The 20,152-nt window shown below is 48.6% G+C and overlaps 1 protein-coding gene across 1 annotated transcript in view; it reads right to left on the bottom strand.

Annotated features, from left to right (window-relative positions):
* Nucleotides 1–19,746, bottom strand: part of DNAH1 (dynein axonemal heavy chain 1) — a 76,631-nt gene extending 56,885 nt beyond the window's left edge. The window contains 9 exon segments of the mRNA XM_045051061.1: nt 8,012–8,264; nt 8,852–9,013; nt 11,342–11,474; nt 12,423–12,579; nt 13,204–13,378; nt 14,550–14,622; nt 15,653–15,714; nt 15,717–16,006; nt 19,280–19,746. Of these exon segments, the coding sequence (XP_044906996.1) occupies nt 8,012–8,264; nt 8,852–9,013; nt 11,342–11,474; nt 12,423–12,579; nt 13,204–13,378; nt 14,550–14,622; nt 15,653–15,714; nt 15,717–16,006; nt 19,280–19,308 (1,334 nt within the window). The 5' untranslated portion in view covers nt 19,309–19,746.
* Between the last annotated feature and the right edge of the window lie 406 nt (nt 19,747–20,152).

The following is a 20,152-nucleotide window of genomic DNA, read 5'->3' as shown; positions in this document are numbered from 1 at the left end:
ACACATTATAAACATAACAAAATACAAGCCAAAGCAAGGGACAAGAAAGGAAATAATAAAAGTAGAAATTAATGAGGTAGATGTAGAAAACAGTCAAGTTAATAAATCAAATTCCTATTTTTAAAAAATTAACACACCAAACAAATCACTAAGTAACTCAATAAAGCAAAGAAAGGGAGAGAGCATAACCCTACACAATCAGAAGTGACAGCATGTTAACTAACTAGAATTTAAATAAAATTTGAAAAGAAAAAAAAAAGGAGGTGATAAGGGGAAGTCAACATTGAAACAAAAAAATTGTTAAATCATGAGACCACTTTGCAAAATTCTATGCAAATGCATTTTAAAACCTAGAAAACATGGATGATTTTTTTAGAGAAAGAAAGTATGCCAAAACTGACCCCCAAATTGGGAATATAAGCTTAAATAGACCAATTCCTACTAGAGAACTATCCCACCAAAAACATTATGTCCAAATGATTGCAGGAGGGAATAACCAGATAGCCTCAATACACCAAAAATTGCTCCAGAGTATGGAAAATGAAGGAACACATCAATATTCTTCTTATGAAGCAAGCCCCAAATCCCCTGCTTTCTAATTTAACTTGTTAATATCTGTTTTGTCAAGTTTTAATGGTATCCTTCAACTCCCTTCATGTTCCTTTATAACAATCTTGACTTCAATCTACTTTCCTCATTCCTTTATCCTCCCATTTTTAGTTGCTTCAAACCTGATAGAGACAGTATGAAAAAAAATATAGGCCAACATCCCTTCCATCAATGCAAAAGTTCTAGAAAGCATGTTAACCAATAGAACCCAACAATACCATATTTTAAAAAAATGATACGCCATGGCCAGATGGGATTTATTAAAGGAATACAAGATTGTTTCAATATTAGGAAATCAATTAATATAATATACAATGTTAATAGATCTAAGGAGAAAAATTATATGATTATCTCCATAAGTACTTTATTATTATTATTACACATATATATACATATATATATATATATATATATTTTTTTTTTTAGAGAGAGAGAGAGAGAGACAGAGCATGAACAGGGGAGGGGAAGAGAGAGACACAGAATCTGAAGCAGGCTCCAGGCTCTGAGCTGTCAGCACAGAGTCCGATGCAGGGCTTAAACCCATGAACAATGAGATTATGACCTGAGCCAAAGTCAGACACTTAACCAACTGAGCCACCCAGGCATCCCTCTCCATAGGTACTTTTAAAGGCTGTGATAAATAAACACTTAAGAAAATAGAAGTTTCAATGGATACATTAAATAAAGTCCCAAAGCTAGTATTTTCTTTTTTTTTCTTTTCTTTTAATGTTTATTTTTTGAGAGAGAGAGAGAGAGAGAGAGAGAGAGAGAGAGAGAGAGAATGAGAGCAGGGCAGGGACAGAGACAGAGAGAGACCAAGACAGAGAGAGACAGAGGATCCAAAGCAGGCTCTGCGCTGAGAGCAGAAAGCCCAATGCAAGTCTTGAACTCACAAACTGACAGGTTATGACCTGAGCCAAAGTCAGAGGCTTAACTGACTGAGCCACCCAGGCACCCCTAAAGTTAGAATTTTCTTAAGGGGGAAACTTACTAGAGGTACCTCCACTAATATTAGGAACAGGTAGGGATGCCTACCCATCTCCGCTACTATTCAATATTGTACTGGAAGTATTAGAAAATGCAATTAAACAAGAGAAAGTGATTAGAGGAATAAGAACTGGAGAAGAAAAAGTAAAACTCTATTTACAGGTAATATATACTTAGAAAGCCCTGGAGAGGGGTGCCTGGGAGGCTCAGCCAGTTAAGTGTCCAACTCTTGATTTCAGTTCAGGTCATGATCTCACAGTTTTGTGAGTTCAGGCCCTGAGTTCAAGCCCCATGTTGGGCTCTTCGCTGACAGTGCGGAACTTGCTTGGGATTCTCTGTCTCCCTCTCTCTCTGCCCCTCCTCTGCTCGTGCTGTCTCTATCTTTCTGAAAATAAATAAGCAAACTTAAAAAAAAAATAAAAATATAAGAAAACCCTGGAGAATCAATAATAAAACACATTCAAACAATTCAGTAAGGATTGTTTGTAATAGGATATAAAATTAGCATACAAAAATCAGTAGGAGCAATAGTAGAGAAAATCCCATTTATAATAGCAACAAAAAAGACAAAATAATAAGAAATATGCAAAACCTATATGAGAAAAATGTAAAGCATTCCTGAAAGACACAAAAGTAGTCTTTTTTTTTTTTTTTTTTTTTGAGAGAGAGCACGCGCATGAGTGTGGGAGAGGGGTAGAGGGAGAGAGAGAATCTTAAACAGTCTCCACACTCAGCGTACAGCCTGACACAGGGCTTGATCCCACAATGCTGATATCATGACCTGAGCTGAAATCAAGAGTCGGACATTCAACCAACTGAGCCACCCAGGTGCTCCCAAAAGTAGTCTTGAACAAATGAATGAACATTCTTTGTTCTGGGATAGGACAGTTCAAGAATATAATGAAACCCCATCAAAAATACTAAGTGTTTCTAAACTGGACCTAGAGGATTTGATACAAGGCTCATGGGAAAATAAGCATGCAAATTCCGATCAAAATCCCAACAACATTTTTGCAAAAATAGAAAAATCCATCCTAAAATTCATATGGAATCTCAAGGGACCCAAATAGCCAAACGATCTTAAAAAAGAACAAAGTGGGAAGACTCACACTTCCTGATTTCAAAACTTACTGTAAAGCTGCAGTAATCAAAACAGTATACTGCTGGCATAAAGACATATAGACCAAAGGAATAGAATAAATAGTTCTGAAATAACTTCTGGAATACATATGGGTCAAATGATTTTTTACAGGGGTGACAAGACCATTTAATGGGGGAAAGAACAGTCTTTTCCACACATTGTGCTGAGAAAACTGGATATCCACATGCAAAAGAAGAAAGTTGGACTTTTATGTAATACCATATACAAAAATTAACTCAAAATGGATCAAAACTCTAATGTAAGAGCTAAAACTATAAAACTCTTAGAACACATCGGGAAAAGCTTCATGATACTGGGCTTGGCAATGATCTCCTGGCTATGACAAAGGGAACAAAAGAAAAAAAGACGAATCAGAATTCATCAAAATGAAAAGCCTTGTGTCCTGGTAACATAAAGGACACGATCGACAGAATAAAAAGGCAAACCATGAAATGGGAGAAAGTATCACATATCTGATAAGGGATTGGTATCCAGAATATATAGACAACTCATAACACTCAACAACAAAAACCAAACAACTAGATTCAGATATGGGCAAAGATTGCTAATAGACATTTCTCCAAAGAAGGATCTACAAATGGCCAATAAACACATGAAAAGATGCCAACATCACTAATTGTTAGAGAAATGCAAATTAAAACCAAAATGGAATACCACTTCACATCCATTTGGATGACTATTATACAGAGAAAACAACAAGAAAAGAAACGTTGGGTGAGGATGTGAAGAAATTCGAACTTTTGTGCCCTGCTGGTGAGAATATAAAACAGTGCAGCTGCTAAGGCAGCTGGATGATGGTGTCCCAAAAATTAAAAATAGGGCTTTGCAAATACTGCTGACGCCACCAAGAGCTGCCCTGTGCCACCCCGTCACGGTCAACTCCATGATGGTCTTTGACATTTGCCATCAACCATGAGCCCTTGGGCCACGTATCCTTTGAGCCATTTGCAAAGTTCCAAATATAGCCCAAAACTTTTGTGCTCTGAGGACTGGAGCAAAATGGATTTGCTTATAAAGGTTCCTGCTTTCACAGAATTATTCCAGGGTTTATACGCCAGGGTGGTGGCTTCACATGTCATAACAGCACTGATAGCGAGTCCATCTAGAGGGAGAAAGCTGATGATGAGAATTTCATCCTGAAGCACACAGATCCTGGTGTCTCATCTATGGCAATTGCTGGACCCAACACAAACAGTTCCCAGTTTTTCATTCACACTACCAAGACTGAATGTTTGGGTGGCAAGAATGTGACCTTTGGCAAGGTGAGAGAGGGCATAAATACCATGGAAACCAAGGAGTGCTTTGGGTCCAGGGATGGCAAGACCGGCAAGAAGCTCACCATTGCCAAGCGTGGACAACCCTAATAAATTTGACGTGTGCTTTCTTTTAACTACAAGACTGTTCCTTCTCCCATATGCTCATAATAGCCTATAATCAGTGCTCTCACTGCAGCTCTTTGGTTCCGTGTTTTCCTTACCCCCCTTCAAATCTAGTTAGATTGCAGAGTTAACATTACGATTACGAAATAACAACTAAACAACAGCAACAAATAGAATTATCATATGGATAGCCAGTCCACTTCTGGGCATACACCCACAAGAACTGAAGGTAGGGACACAAGGAGAGATTTGTACACCTATACTCGCATTATGCACAAGAACCAAAAGATGGAAGCAGCCCAAGTGCCCATCAACAGATGAAAGGATACCTAACATGCAGTACGTGCATACAATGGAACATTAAAAGGAATTTTTTTCCTTTGAATGGAAAGAGATTCCGACGCACACTACAACGTGATGAACCGAGAAGACACTGTGCTCAGTGAAATAAGCCAGACACAAAAGGTCAAATCCTGTACGATTCACAGAGACAGAAGGTAGAACGGTGGTTGCCAGGGACTGGAGGGCAACGGGAATAGGGAGTTACTGTTTAACGAGTACAGAGTTTCGCAAAGTTCTGTGGATGGATGGTGCTGATAGTTGCACAACAATGTGAATGCACTTAATTCCACTGATCTGCACACTTAAAAATGGTTAAAATGGTAATTTTTACATTATGTCTATTTTGCCATAGTTTTAAGAAATAACCAGTTAAAACAAACAAATAAAACATGCCAGAATAGCCAAGAAAACACTGAAAGGGCAAAGCTACAAAAGTGGGGGCTGGTCCTACAAGGCATTAAAAAATACTGTAAAACATCCATAATTAAACCACAGTCCACTGCACAAATAGACAAATGGGACAGTGGAAGAGAGCAGAAAGTCCAAAAATAGACCTGACTGCATCTGAAAATTACTGTATGAAAAAGGTAGCATCTCGAATCACTGGGACACAGATGGAGGTTTTAATAAATGCTGATGGGTGTTTAATAAACCACTTAATAAATGCTGGTCATTTAGAAAAAGATAAAATTGGATCCATTACCACATACCATACATAAGGATGGGCTCCTGGGTGGCTCAGTTGGCTAAGAGTTCAACTCTCGATTTTGGCTCAGGTCATGATCTCACATTCATGAGACAGAGCTCTGTAGCAGCTCTGGGCTGAAAGCTTGGAGCTTGCTTGGGATTTTCTCTCTCTCTCTCTCTCTCTCTCTCTCTCTCTCTGCCCCTCCCCCACTATTGTTCACATGCTCGCTCTCTCTCTCTCTCTCTCTCAAAAATCAATAAATAAACATTAAAAAATAAGGATGGAACAAGGATATGAAACCATGCAAGTACTAGAAGAAACCCTCACGGTGGGGAAAGGCCATCTAACTGTGACTCAAAATCCAGATGTAATAGAAGAGATGATTAACAACATTGATTAAATATTTCACAAGTTATATTACAAAAATTACCACAAGCAAAGTCAAAATACAACTGACAAACCAGGAAAAAATATTTACAACATACATCACAGATGAAGGATATCCCTAATATAGAAAGAACTCAAAATCAGAGGGAGGAAAAAGCCCAAAAGCCTGAGAGAAAAAAATGGGCAAAAGACATGAATAGACGAGTCACAAAAATATGTAAAAGGTGCCCTTAATCACATGAAAAGATGGAAAACACGTATGGCCTCACATATAACACTTCAGACTGATTTACCTTACTTATCTTCCAGACTGGCAGAAAATCACACAGCAAGACAACAGACTCTTGGCAAGGCTGTGGGGGGAATGGCGCTCACACACTGCTGGCAGGTAAGCGAGATGGCACAGCGCTTGCGGAGGGAAATTTGGCAACAGCTGAAAAACTACATCTGCTCTTATCTTTTGACCTAGCGATCCTGCTTCTCGCAATTTACCCTGAAGCTATCCCCGGGACAATATGAACATATAAATGCACAGGGTTTTTCACTGCAGTACTGTTTGTAATCGCAAATGGTCAGAAATGACCTAAATGCCTATATATTAGAGAATGGTTGAGTGAATGATGGTACAGGGCACATTCACACAATAGACTACTATGCAGCCATAAAAAGGGATGAAGGAAATCTCAGTGAACTAGTAGGGATTGATGTCCAGGATGTATGTAAGTGAGAAAGGCAAAGGACAAAAGGATATCTATAGTGTGCTGCCCTTCAAGTAAGAAGGAATGGCGTATAAGAAAATATACATGGGGGCGCCTGGGTGGCGCAGTCGGTTAAGCGTCCGACTTCAGCCAGGTCACGATCTTGCGGTCCGTGAGTTCGAGCCCCGCGTCGGGCTCTGGGCTGATGGCTCAGAGCCTGGAGCCTCTTTCCGATTCTGTGTCTCCCTCTCTCTCTGTCCCTCCCCCGTTCATGCTCTGTCTCTCTGTCCCAAAAATAAATAAACGTTGAAAAAAAAATTAAAAAAAAAAAAAAGAAAATATACATGCTTGGGGGCGCCTGGGTGGCTCAGTCGGTTAAGCGTCCGACTTCGGCTCAGGTCACTATCTCACGGTCTGTGAGTTCGAGCCCCGCGTCGGGCTCTGGACTGATGGCTCAGAGCCTGGAGCCTGCTTCCGATTCTGTGTCTCCCTCTCTCTCTGCCCCTCCCCCGTTCATGCTCTGTCTCTCTCTGTCTCAAAAATAAATAAATGTTAAAAAAAATTAAAAAAAAATATATACATGCTCATTTGTACAAGAAGAAATACAGAAAGGATAAGCCAGAAGCTAGTGCTACTGGTTAACTATGGGCATGTGGTGGGGACAGGGTGGACAGGGGAAGATGTGGCTAGGATAGAATGAATGGGGGTGGAGAGTGACAGATCCGAGGATACCTTTATGAATACTACATATCAGTGAGAGAAACAGATACATAGAATATATACATTATATACATAAAACAAATGGACGACCACCACATTGTATTTCATCAAATAAACATATCCCACTGAAGGGGGTGGAGAACTAAACCAAGTCGCTTGAATATAGCGACATTAATACTAAATGCCCCCAGGGTAAAGAGACAAAGAACACTGTATCAAAGTCTACTTAGTAAGGTTTTTCTTCCAAAGAGTATGAATTAGCAGTTTGAAATTACTTTCTGTATATTCTAGGACTGAGCAAATAAATATACTATGAACAATGGGAGCTAGTTTTCTTCTGGAGAAAGAAGTAAGAAATATGTATAAGTGAGAGTGAGCCATGTGGTGTTGGGGTCAATTTGAAGGTATCATTAGGAATCCATGGTTTTTAACAGACAGAAAGAATTAGACATGGGTGTGTGTCGGGGGGGGGGGTGTAATATGCAATTTAATGCAATTTAATGCAATGTAATATAATAATAGTATAACATAGTATAATAATATATATATTTCCCAGATTTGTCTGGCCTAAGAGCCTCACAGCAATGATTTCCCAGTAGCAATGAGCATATCTAACACCCAGATCTTGGTTTCTAAACTCCCCCACTGAAAGGAACCAGGGGTTCTTGGATAAATAGCTGATTTCAGGGCTGGGTCTGGAGAAGTACAAGATGAGCCCAGCACTTCTTGCTATGCCCCAAATTAAAGACACACTCAAAGAACGATAGGAATATATCAGCTTGAGGAGGCTCTCTCTGGCCAAATCTGGGACAATTTGGGCACCAAAATAAAAAATAGTAGTAACAGGTTCTGTCCCTTTGAATAAGAATCCATGAGTTGATACTGATAATGAGAGATCTGGAGATGAAAAAGACATGACTTGGGGCCAAGAAGTCCACAGTGCAGTGGGCAACGTGGCCCACAGGTGAGCACGGAGGGAGCATTGCCCCCTGGGCTCCTGGAGGAAGTGGGCATAACGAAGGGTCTGGTGGAGACTCACGAGGGCCCTTTGCGCATCCGGGGTGTGCTCATGGCCCACTGCTTGATCTTGCTCAGGCTCTGCTCATTGATGAGCTGGTGGCCCTCAGAGGGCATGCAGTCCACGTACAGATTGTATAGCAGCAGAGCCTCTGTGTTCTTGCGCAGGGCGTTGGCCTGGACCACACGCTGTGTGAACACGCGTGGGTCCTCAGCGCAGAAGAGAAGCTGGATCCGAGGCACCCAGTACTGGCAGGCGAGGAGGGGGTGCCTTCCTGGGGCCAGGTGGGAGAGAAAAGGGAACACACAACACAGTCAGACTCTCTAGGCTGGAACACTGGGTTCTAGCCTGACTCTGCTACTGATGCATGGTGGCCCTGCACAAGTGGGTTCTCTCTTCTGACACCCTGTCACATCTGCAGAAGGGGTATGACAACACTCCTCTCCCTGCCCACCTCACAGTTGGCCATGGATGGATGTGAAAGTGCTTTGTAAACCATAAAGATCTGTGCACAGACAAACAGTCACACAGGGGCGGCTGCTGAAGTGCCCACTCCTCGCTGCCACACTCAAGGTAAACATCACTAACTGATGGGCCTTGGATGCCTTCTCTGCATCATGTTGCAAGTGGTACCGTCAGCTGCTCGGGGCAGGCATACCCAATAATGGCCATTTGCCCTTCCTGGGGTCTGTCTCTGAATGATGGGTCCTCTGGTTTTCACTGGCCAGGGGACAGACAGTCACAGGACATACAGGGCAAGGAAGAATTCAGGCCTGATGTGGCTGTGCCATGGGTGGGGGGGTGGCCTCAGTCATGGTCCTGAGTGGGGGGTATGCATGGGGTGGGGCAGAGAGCCTGTACCTTCAGCGGTGACCCCTCCATTCAGAATGGGCTTCCCCGTCTCATCTCGCACCAAGCCGTTCTCATCTGTCTTGTGTACCAGGTACAGCTTCTTCTCCTTGTCATAGTCCAGGACGCCGACATCGCACCATTCATACTTCAGCTTCCGACTTTTGGGGTCCTCTGAAACAGGAGGGGAACCCACCAGTGCTCTCTGCTGTAGGGTGGGTAGGGGACTCTGTGTGGGCAGCAGGCGCTGGGAACGAGTCTCAGTGGCCACTGGTCTGGCCTCCCTCCCACCAGGATGACCCCTTCTAGCTCCAGCAAAGCAGCGATTCTGCTTCCTTCCAGCTGAGCTGGCCTCTGGGGAACCCCTGGTGGCAGGAGGAGCCAGAAGGACCAGACCCCTCTGTCTCTGTGCTCTGCATGACCCCATCAGGATAGACAGAGACACAGGCCAGCAGAGCTAGAACGGGAGGCAGGAAAGCCCCAGGCACACAGAGACCTGGTGAGGATGTAGTTGTGAAGCTCATCATGTCTGAACTGGACCCCTTCAAAGTGACCAAGACCAGAGTGAACCCCTTCCCATGGGCTGCATGTGGCAGTTGAACCCTTAGGCCCCTTATATCAGGGGCCTAAGTCAGATCAAGGTAAAAGATTGCTGCCCTGCAGTGGCCCCAAAATGGGCCTCAGGGCCTGTTGGTCAGGATGGGCCTTCTACTCACTTCCTGGACTGCAAGCCTTTGCACTGCTTCTCCAGCTCATCTGCCACCACCTACCCTTTTCTTTCTCCAGCCATACTGCATGTCTGGCTATTACTGTGACTTTGGAGCTTACTCCTGCCTCAGGGACTTTGCATTGGCTATGCTCTCTGACTGGAACAGTCTTTGCTCAGGTCACCTCATTGATGGTTTGTTCCTTGCTCAAACGGTTTCCCCTCCACGAAGCATCCTGCCTCAAAGAGTGCCTTTGCCCCAGGCACCCTCTGACTTGTTAGCCCATTTGTGTCCCTCACAGAGCCTGAAGTCATACTATGTATGCATCCAGTCCTGGTTCTGGTCAGCCTCCTCACACCTTTTAAGGCAGAAGTGCCTTAAAATAAGCTGATGGGTTCTACAGCCTGGGTTGAGGAAGAACAGCTGGAACTCCAAGGAATTGCTAACGTGCTGGCTGGATGCTATATGCTTCTCTTTGGAAAATGCTGACCTGTCTTGGCTCAACTTAGAGAAGATGATGTCACAAGAAGGCACCAGCAGAAAACCAGAGGTCTCTGGCAGAAATGCTCCCTGCCAGCCCCCCTCCCACCAGTGCCACTGCCCAAGGCCAGGGCCCACATGAAGGAGGGCAAACAGAAGCACTTCCGGGAGGCTGGTACTTGGTACATTTAAGGTTAATGCAGCCCCCCCCCCCTTCTGGTTTTATTGCCAGGAATTGGAGATCTGGGAACAATTGAGTTAAATTATTTTTGTAATTAAGTCCAAAGTAAAGGGAACATTCTGGGCTTCTTGTCTAGTTCAGAGAAATTGATTCCAGCATTAACATGTTTTTAAATCGAAACATAAACTTACAGCCTGCTCAGTGGACTTACTGTGGGGCCCCCTGGAGGCTGAGAAGTCTTAAAACCAACCAGCATGGCTCTCAATCCTGGGCAGAGCCCATGGGGGGTGGGGGGCACTCCCCGTCCCAAAGTGGCATGTCCACCATGGGGCAGGGAGCAGAGCAGCCCTCAGCCCTGCACAGAGGGGCAGCCAACTCCAACCTCCAACTTCATAACCCAGATCTTCCTCAGATGCTCACTCAGAGGCAGCCAAGGAAGGTCAACCTGGCTCAGTTCCCTACAGCAGCAAACACAGCCCGAGGGCAGATGTGGGGCCAAAGGAGGGACAGACAGACAAAGCAGAGATACAGCTCATCTGTGGGACATCAGTGCAGGTATGTGTGTTGGGGGTGGGGAGAGATAGTGGCTGTGAATGGGTGATGGGAGGTGTGTATGTGTGGTGAAAACGTGTGTGATGTGGGGGATGGTGTGTGAGTATGATGGTAAGTGTGCTTGTGAATGTGTGTTTGCAAGCAGGTGTGTAAGCATGAGAATGTGTGTTGTCCATGCAGAGGTGCAAGTTGAGAGGCCATAGGTAAAGCTAGAGCAATGGTGATTTCTAGGTGGCAGGAAGGAAGGCTTGAATTGTGCCCCTTGTACACATTTGAACATTTCCAACAAGCTTGCATATTTTTTATTACCAATAAATCAAAGATTTTTTTAAACACTAGACACCATCCAGCAGTCCCTTCCCCAACCCTCCCACAATGTCATCCCTGGTCCTTGTATTTTTTGACTCTATATGGCCAACCCCTTAGTCTGTATCCCAGCTGGGAGGCCTCAAAAGGTGGGAGCCCTCCCCTCCCACAGCTGCCAGCCCCTAGGGCAGCCCAGAAGTCAATGGTTGGGCTGCTTGCCAGACAGGGATGGTACAGACCAGGATCCTGCCCCCCACCCATGCCGGCCCTGCTCACCATGACCTAGGATGTCATCAGTGGGCAGGAGGGCTTTTCCAGGGACAGGTTTCCTGTCCTGAGACCCTGGCTCCAAGCCCATGTTGATCCACTCACTGGGAGTCCGGCAATCAAACTCCTCATTGTCAAATACCTGGAAGAAATGGGCAGAGGTCAGGAGGAGGCAGCTCTCCCCTAGAGGGGCCAAATGGGTTGGGTGTGGCAGAAGATGAGGGTGCCTAAGTAAGTCTTCCTCAGATGCAGAAGCTACAGACTGAGGGCCATGGGGCTGAATGTCTCCCCCACTATTCACAGGGGCCTGTGGGGTCTGGCTCTGTGAAACCCTGGATCCCCACCCAACTGGGCAACCCTGATGCAAGCAGAGGGGTATTTGGGGACTCAAAGCAGGATATGAGCTCTCTCTCCCACTGCCCAAGGATCATCCAGCTCAGGCCCAAGGGAAGAGGTGGACCTTGGATTTTTCTGAGCATTCCACCTACATGCAGAAATGAAGGAGATTCAGGGTAGTCAGGAGGCCACCCTTAGTAGGGTGATGTGGATTCAGCTCTGCCTCCCCACAGGGACTGCCAAGCAAGACATACTCAGGGTCAGGGAGAGGAAGGGCAGGGAGGCTAGTGAAAGCTAGAGCAGGCTATGCTCCCTCTTTCTCCTCCTCGGACCCAGTTTCCCCATCGGCATCCCAAAGGAGCTACAATGAGGCCCTCCTCCACCTCAGTTCCCCCCATCTCAGTGAGTCCAGGAGCAGTGGTCAGGGAGCTCCATATACTACTCCACAGTCCAACTGGGCTGCTTCTGGTGCCTCAAGGTTGGGAGCTGGGGGGACAGAGATTGCATACACAGGTTCCCCAGGCTCCCAAGCAAAAAGCAGAGTCAGCATCTCAGGGGTTCTGGGGCCCCTTCTGTCCCAGCCTAGGATGATCAAAACCCCTGGCGGGAAGGTCCAATTATGCTTGACAAGTGAGTGCTTATGATTCCCACAGATCCCCTTTCGGGTCTGATCTCTCGGCCGGGGTCCTGTACCCCTCCCACCCACCTTTCCCCCCACTGCTGACCATCAGCTTGCTATGGAAACTAGGCTCACCTTCAGTGGGAGGTAGATGGGAAAGAGTGGGTCATGGCCCTGCTCAATGGTCTGGGGGTGGTGGGGGTCTGGGTGCCTGGGCATGAGCTTGTCCGAGTCGATGCCCTCATGAGCCAGTAACTGCTCGATGTCCAGACTCAGGTACAGCCGCTTCCTCCTGGCCGAGGGGGAACAAGGGAATCTCATGACAGCTCAGCTCATCTGAGATGGCTTCATGGATGCCAGCAACGGTCCACAGGGTCGTGGTGGATAGGAGTGTGGCCCAGGGATGCCTCCAGGGGCCCCCACCCCTCTGGAATTCATCAGGAAGTAGTGTGGTAGCTGGGGCTGATGTCTTGAGCCCCGGCTGCCCTGTGTCTGTCTGGTAGTTCCACTACATTGACCTAAATACCATCCTCCCCAATCCTACAGCAAGGAAAGCAGTTTGTTCCTATAAAGAAACCAAAGGGTGAGGCGCCTGGGTGGCTCAGTCAGTTAAGCATCCGACTCTTGATTTCAGCTCAGGTCATGATCTCATGGTTTGCGAGTTCAAGCCCTCTGCACCGACAGCAGGGAGCCTGCTTGGGATTGTCTCTCTGTGTGTCTCTCAAAATAAAGAAATAAAACTTAAAACAAAAACAAAAAAGAAAGCAAAGGGCTACAAGATTTGCACACAGGCCCATTTTAGTAACCTCTGCCATGAAGACGGTCACCTAGTAGCCTGCTGTCCCTCGCTCCTTGACTTGGGTGGATGCCGCCCCCCCCAAAGGAATGGGCCCTCCCACTGCCAACCTGGCCATACCTCTCAATCTCAATCTTTCGGGGGCACTGGCCTGGCAGCACCAGGAAAGGCACCTGCACCTTGGGCTCGTAGGCCTGCAGTGGGAAGTCAGTCTGGGTGAGCACCCGGGTGGTGGACTCGAAGCGCTGCTGTTCCAAATGTTCCTCGAAGCCTTCAGGAATCTCAAAACTTCTGACTGCAGGCAGAGGCACAGGCAGGAGTGTCAGGGGCTCAGGCCAGAGCCCAATACGCCCCAAGACAAAGCACTAGGTACTGGGTATGAGCGCCCTGGGGCAAGGGAAGCTCAGAGCTTGCCTGTGGCTGGCAGTGGAGACAAGAAGCCAGATTTGGCACCAGGCACCCAAGGGAGGGCAAGTCTGGAGGGACAAGGGCCTCCAGAGGGTGTGTTTTGGTCTTGCTTTTCCTCATGTGGATGGGGATGCAGAGCCACCGAGCATCCCCACCCCACCCCACTGTGGATGGTAGGAGCACCCCACAACCCTTAGATCTGTACTCTGTAAGCATTTTCTGGGCCACAGATGTCTGTGAGACGGTACAGCCCAATAGACTGGATCCTCAGCTCACCACACAAATGCACATACGTGTGATATTTCCTGAGCCACTTCTGGGGCTTCACAGACCCCATGAGGTCCGTGGGCACTGAGAGGACTAATCTGGGCAGTGTCAGCAAGGAGCCAGGCCTCTCCTGGGGCTGGGGAGGAGAGGCAGACAGCTGGGACCTCTGAGCCTGATCGAAGCGGGTATCCTGTCTGCCAGCCAGGTGGGAGGGCTCCCACCTGACTCCTCACTCAGGGCCCCACCCACCTTGCTGCTTCTCCTGGAGCCACCCTATTCTCCCCTCTGCCACCGGAGACTGCCCCACACTCTGCAGTCCTGCCCCAGTCCTTACAGGACTCAGCGCAGATCCTGGGAGGAGAGTCCTCATTCAGCAGAGATCTTCTGGGCACTTTCCCATGCCAGGCCCTATTCTAGACACTGGGGTCCCAGCAGGGAAAACTCAGACACAGACCTGGCCTTCTCCAAGCTCATGTTCCAGGGGAGGTAGAAAAGGTAATTTATACATGTGAAAACCCTAGTGTCCCCAGCTGGGCAGAGAACTGATGCCCTGGCCCTCAGCAGCCCCACCCACTGTGGTGCCCTTGTCACAGCTCAGCTAAGAGGAACATAAGGTGTGGTTCACTGAGCACTAACCGTTAGCTTGGCCCTTGCAAAGCACCTTATATCTTGTTACCCCCATTTTATAGCTGAGGAAACTGAGATCCTGAGCCAAGAAGAAACAATCTAAGACCAGAGGTCTTGCTTCTAAATGGCACCCACTCATCCACCCTGCCCTTCTAGGCACTGACCTTTTGGAGTAAACTTGTCAAGGTCGGCCTGCCGCAGGAGATCTTGGTTCATGCAGGGACCACGGCATACTTCCTAAAACCAAATCCCAGAGCTCTAAGGGGGTATAAACATCCTGGGGACAGGCAGGACCTGGGAGGGACCACAAGGCCAAGTGTCGCCCCCAAGCCCACCAGGGAACACCCAAGGGCACGGGAATAGGGCAGAACAGTGAGTTTCCACAATTCCTCATTCAGAGGCCATAGTGGGCAACAAGCTCCAGCCACTTGGGACACCCCTGACCTCACCCCCTTCTGATCCTGCACAGCTCCCTCCTCACTCTAAGAACACTCCTGCTGTGTCTGGGAGCTGAGCCACTAGATGGAGGGACCACAAGTCCAGCAGGTGTCTCTGTGCATGTCTCCCCCACCAAGGGTGACTCTGGCACCCCCAGCATAGTGGGGATCCATGGATCTTTGCCCTAACCCTCTTGGCCTATCCTAGTTAGAACTTTCCTAAGGCTGTCCAGGACTACGGGGCTCTTTGAACTCTCCCCTGGTCATCACCTGTCTATACTCCCCCTACCCCAAGCCTCCATCTGTCCTCTCACATTCTCTCCTCCTTCTCTACACAGGCCATGGAGCTTGTCAGGGTTCCCAAGCCTCTGTACCTTCTGTTCCCCATGCCTGGAACACACCTCCTCCCAGCCACCCAGTAAACACATAGTATGCCACTTTGTCCAAGGACCCCCTCCCCAATCAGAGCTGGGGGACAATTCCCCCACCAAAGTCATTGTCCCATGACAATAGGGACATGGATGTCTTGTCCTCACTGTCACCAGTGCTCAGTCCAGGGCCTGTCACATAAGAGATATTCAGTAATGAATTGTTGAATGAATGGGCAAATGGATGGAGGGACAGATGGACAGATGATCAGAAGGATGGATGGGTGGGTGGATGGTGGGTGGATGGATGGATGGACAAATTATTAGACACAGATGGCTAGATGGATAAATGAACAAATGGACTGATGGCAAGATGGATGGGTGGAAGGAAGCAAGGAAGGAAGGGTGACTGGAACCCACAAGGAGGGTTTGGGCTTGGTAGGGGACAGCTACCACACTCACCCCCATTTGATCCAAGCTTCCAGGGCTGAGGATGTCAGAGTAGAACCCACGCTGCTTCATCAGGGGTACTTCTTATCAGTGCCTGTCAGGGGCAACTTCCGGGGCTGCCCCAAGACTGAGAGCGTGGGTGGGGGCAGTGGTAAAGGCAGGGTATTGGGGTCAGGGCTTAGAGCCTTGGAGCCAAAATCTGGTCCCAGAAGAATCTTCCCCAGGTTATACTCTAGGTCTGCCTGGGTCCTCTTCAGGTTACACTCTTGGCCCGCAGGAGTACTGCTGCACTCTGGGCTCTGAGGGGTCCTTCCTGGGCTGTAGCCTTCTCTGTTAGGCTGCTCCATGCTGCTTCTTGAGGTGCTCCTAGGAGAAGATACTGGCATCACTGGGCCCTTGCTGGCTTCTGTTCAGCCCCCAGGGGCACCGGGACACAGGGATGCCTCATCTGCATCCTGCAACCGGCCACAGCTTGCCACACAGAGGGTGGAGAGGGAGGAAGTGGTCTCCTAATTTGGACAGACACAGACACGCAGTGCCAGGCAGGTCCCACCAGGAGACAGCAGGGCCTTCCCTGGATGTGGCATGTGAGAAATGAGCCCCCAGAGTCAGGGGCAGAGTGAGGGGAGTCAGGGAAGCTCTGCAGATGCCCCCGCTGCAGTGCGTCCTTCTACACCTGCTCACCCCCTCTCCTCCATGTTAGACAGCAAGGCCTAGTTACTCACAAAGGAGACGAGGAGGGTGGCCCAGAGTTCACTCAGTGAAAGGCCCTGTTTGGTTTTCCCCAAAATGACTTTCAGCAGGAGGCAGCCCTGGTGCCCCAGCCCAACTGAACTGCCCTGTCTCTCCCTACTGTGGGGTGCTGGGCCACGCGCTGTCTCCCCCACCTGTGTCTGCCCCACACCATAACCCAGGAGCCAGAGGACCAAATGGTCTCCCTGGAGGGATCCTGACCTTCCCGTGACCCACAGATCCCGCTGCCAGTTACAGAAGGGTATTCAGCCGCCCTGGCTCTCAGGGTCAGCTCAGCTCATGCAATGCATCCCCTTGCGTCTCCCCAGCAGGAACAGCACGTGTACCACGGGGCTGCATACACATCCACCATCCCAGGGACAAGGGTTTGCAGAACTTTTACTACAGGCTGAGCAAGCCCTTGCCAAGCCGCTGTTGCTTTTGGCTACCTCAAAACGTATCACTGGGGGAAATCCTTGGTCAGGGCAGGGTTATAAGAAATTTGGACAAGGGTATGGTGATGAAGAGGTTTTCATGTAATGCAGGTACAAAAATAAAAAGGGAGTGAGTCTATAATTATCTCAATAACAATGTCATTTAAAAAGAGAGGTTATCTTGTTACAAATAGAGAGGGAGGGAGGCAAACCGTAAGAGACTCTTAAATACAGAGAACAAACTGAGGGTTGATGGGGGAAGGGTGGGGAAGAGGAGAAAATGGGTGATGGGCATTGAGGGGGGCACCTGTTGGGATGAGCACTGGGTGTTGTATGTAAGCAGTGAATCATGGGAATCTACCCTCAAAACGAAGAGCACACCATATACACGGTATGTTAGCCAACTTGACGATAAATTATATTAAAAATAAACAAACAAACAAATCTTTAAAAAAATAAATTAATAAAAAAGAGAGGGTATCTTAACAAAAGAATACCCTGACCCAAGCATCACCCTCTCCTCTGGCCCCATCCCATTTCCCAACCCCTGCACACTGCGACAAAGTAGCCAGGAGTTCACGGTACAAGCCGCTCTGTTGGCTGGATGTTTCGTGCCCTGTTGTCTCCATTTTAAGCATGCCTGGCTGGTGTAGGCTTCCTGTTGGATCACTGCAGGGTAATCCTGTCTGGACTGACCTGAAAGGCGGGCTGGGCAGCCAGGACTGTCTGGATCAAAGCTACCCAGCAGTGCTGAAGCAGCCTGAAGTGCTGAGTCTGTTTCTAAGAAGGAGGTGGTGAGTTGGCAAGACCACTTTAGGGCCCATGAAAGGCCAGATAGGGCTCTGGCAGAAAGGCCCAAACTCTGAGCCCAGAGGCTGACCAGTTTCTAACCAGTGTCCTACTAGAACTCGGCTCCCTGAACCCATTCCCTGGGAGTCATCCACCTCCTGGGGCAGGCCCTAAAAACAATGTTGAGTTTGGCCTACCCATCTGACAGTCACCAGCCCTTCCCAGAGCACCCTAACGGACAGAGGACCCACTGGGGCTCAGCTCCATCATGGCTGCAAACCCAAAGATGTCTGCTCATCTTTGAACAAAATCACCAAACAGGGCAGTTCTTGGAGAGGTGGGGTCCCCACTCCACAGGAGGGCATCCCACTCCCTGGTTTCCCCAGCTCTCAAATGTGCTTGAATATGTTGGGCTGCTGAGCTGGTGCGTCATCAGGCTCAGCCAAGATGACAGATGCAGAAATGTCCAGGAAAGCACAGTGTTACTGGAGGCAAAAGGAGCCTGTGTTGGGGGTATTTTTTCTCCCATGAGCCAACTCCCTCCAAGAAGTCTGGCAGTGGGGGATCCATACAGACACATTCCATGAAGGAAGGCATGAGAGCAAGCTGCAAACTCAGAATCCTGTCTCTCCTCCATCCCTCAGCCCTTTACAAAGATCCACGGCTCCCTTCCCATCCCACCCCAGCTCTAGGCACCTGTGCATTGCTGGTGTGCACAGGACCTGTGACAGAATCACAGACAGATCCACCTCTGTCTCCTATCAGCCCCACCAGTGATGGCTGCCTCTATGTGGGAATGAGTGGGGCCGGGAATGGTTACCAGCAAGCCTCTGCTGCTCACTCTGGGTACTCTCTCCTCTTACATGAGGAAACTGACCAGTAAGATGGCAGGGGTGGCCCCAGCAGACACAGTGTGTGGGAATGGTGAATGCTATTAGGGGCTTACATGTAGTTTGTGCAACATCTCGTTCAAACCTCTGAGGTGAGAACTGAGACTATCCTCATTTCTCAGAGGTAGGGCAAATGAGGTTCAGAGAGGTTAAGGGACCTGTGCAAGTTCAGCCAGCCAGCAAGAGGCACAGGTGGACCCAGTCAGACCACCTGAGAGTCCTAATTGCTTGAGTCAGAAGAAGCTTCAGGTTGGATTTAGTGACATTCAACCCCATGTGACCCAACCACCCACCAGGCACTGGCTGGATGGACACAAATGAACAAGGGGGTTTGATCCTCACGACACATACTACTACCATCACCAATCCACAAACAAGGAAATGAAGGTCCAGAGAAGTCAAGAAACTTGCAAAGGACACACAGCCAAGAACTGACAGAACCAGAAGGGAAACTGAGGTCTTCACTTCTGGCTGACCCAAAGATCCATGTCCCTAAGCAACACCACAGTGGTTCTCAAACTGTGCACCAAAGAGCCCTGAGGTTCTTTGGTGAGTGCTTGTGGGGAGGAGGGCCAAAGCAGAAGAAATTCAGAGCCACCCAACCTTGGATTCAGCAAAGACCCTGTATCTGTTTCACATACCAGGTTCTGTGTAAGGTGTCATCTAATAGATCTGTGGCTTAAAGGATTTTCGAAGTCTCTTCCCTTGTGGGGGCTACCTGGCAAACACTACTACTGTGGATAGCAATAACCCCGACAGGCGTGGGGTTCTCTCCGCCTTTTTGGAGTACTCACCTAACGTGAGCCCCTCTGTGCTCCCACATCTGTCTGAGGCTCTTCCCTCCAGCGAACACCTCCCTGTATTGTATGTGCGCATCTATCCTCCCTGCCAGATGATCGTAAGAGCTGCAAATGCAGGAATTTGGGGGTGACGTTGGTCTCTGGAACCTCAGCACCTAGCACAGGACTGGCACAGGCTTGGCACAGAGTAGGTGCCTCAAAGGTGTCTGCCAAATGATTTCATGAGTGAGAAAAGTAAGGAAAGAAAGCTGATGTCTGTAACGAGTCTGTGAGATAGGGACGGCGGTGCTCTGAGGATTTGCAGATGGGGACATGGAGGACTAAGGCTGCAGCTGACATCAGGAGAGGGACTGTGTGTGTGGCTGATAAGGACTTAGGCTCCTTGCCTGCAGGGGCCTTCCACAGGGCGGGGAGTTGTGGCTACATTCTCCGCGTGTGGGGCGGGGGGAGGGCAAAAAGTCAGTCTAGTAAGTACAGGGCTTACCTGGAAGGTTATTTAAAAGTGCCCCCCACTCCTTTCCCCCTGGCCGAGGTTCAGGAAACTGAATGCGCAGTCAGAGACAGGAATGTGGACCCTGGGCCGGAAGGGAGTCCTCCTTCCCGTCCACTCGCCTTCTGTGCCTTATCGAGGTGCCCCTGCCCCTGCTGGCCCAACCATCCCCCTCGGTGGCCACCGACTTACCGGCTCCAACGAGCAGAGTGCGGTCTGGTGGCCCGTCTCTAGGGAGGGACGCTGGGCCTGTTGCTAAGGGGCGGGATCATCCGCGCGGCGGGCGGGACTTCCGCCCCCGAACGCTCCCCGGGTCTGCAAGTCCCCTCGCCCAACACCACCCACAGGCTGGGACTTGGTTCCTCCCGCCCTGTGCT

This window comes from Felis catus, chromosome A2, assembly GCF_018350175.1.
Source record: "Felis catus isolate Fca126 chromosome A2, F.catus_Fca126_mat1.0, whole genome shotgun sequence".
NCBI classification, from domain to species: Eukaryota; Metazoa; Chordata; class Mammalia; order Carnivora; family Felidae; genus Felis; species Felis catus.
Note: the sequence above shows the minus strand (reverse complement) of the source record. Positions and strands in the feature narration are given on the sequence as shown.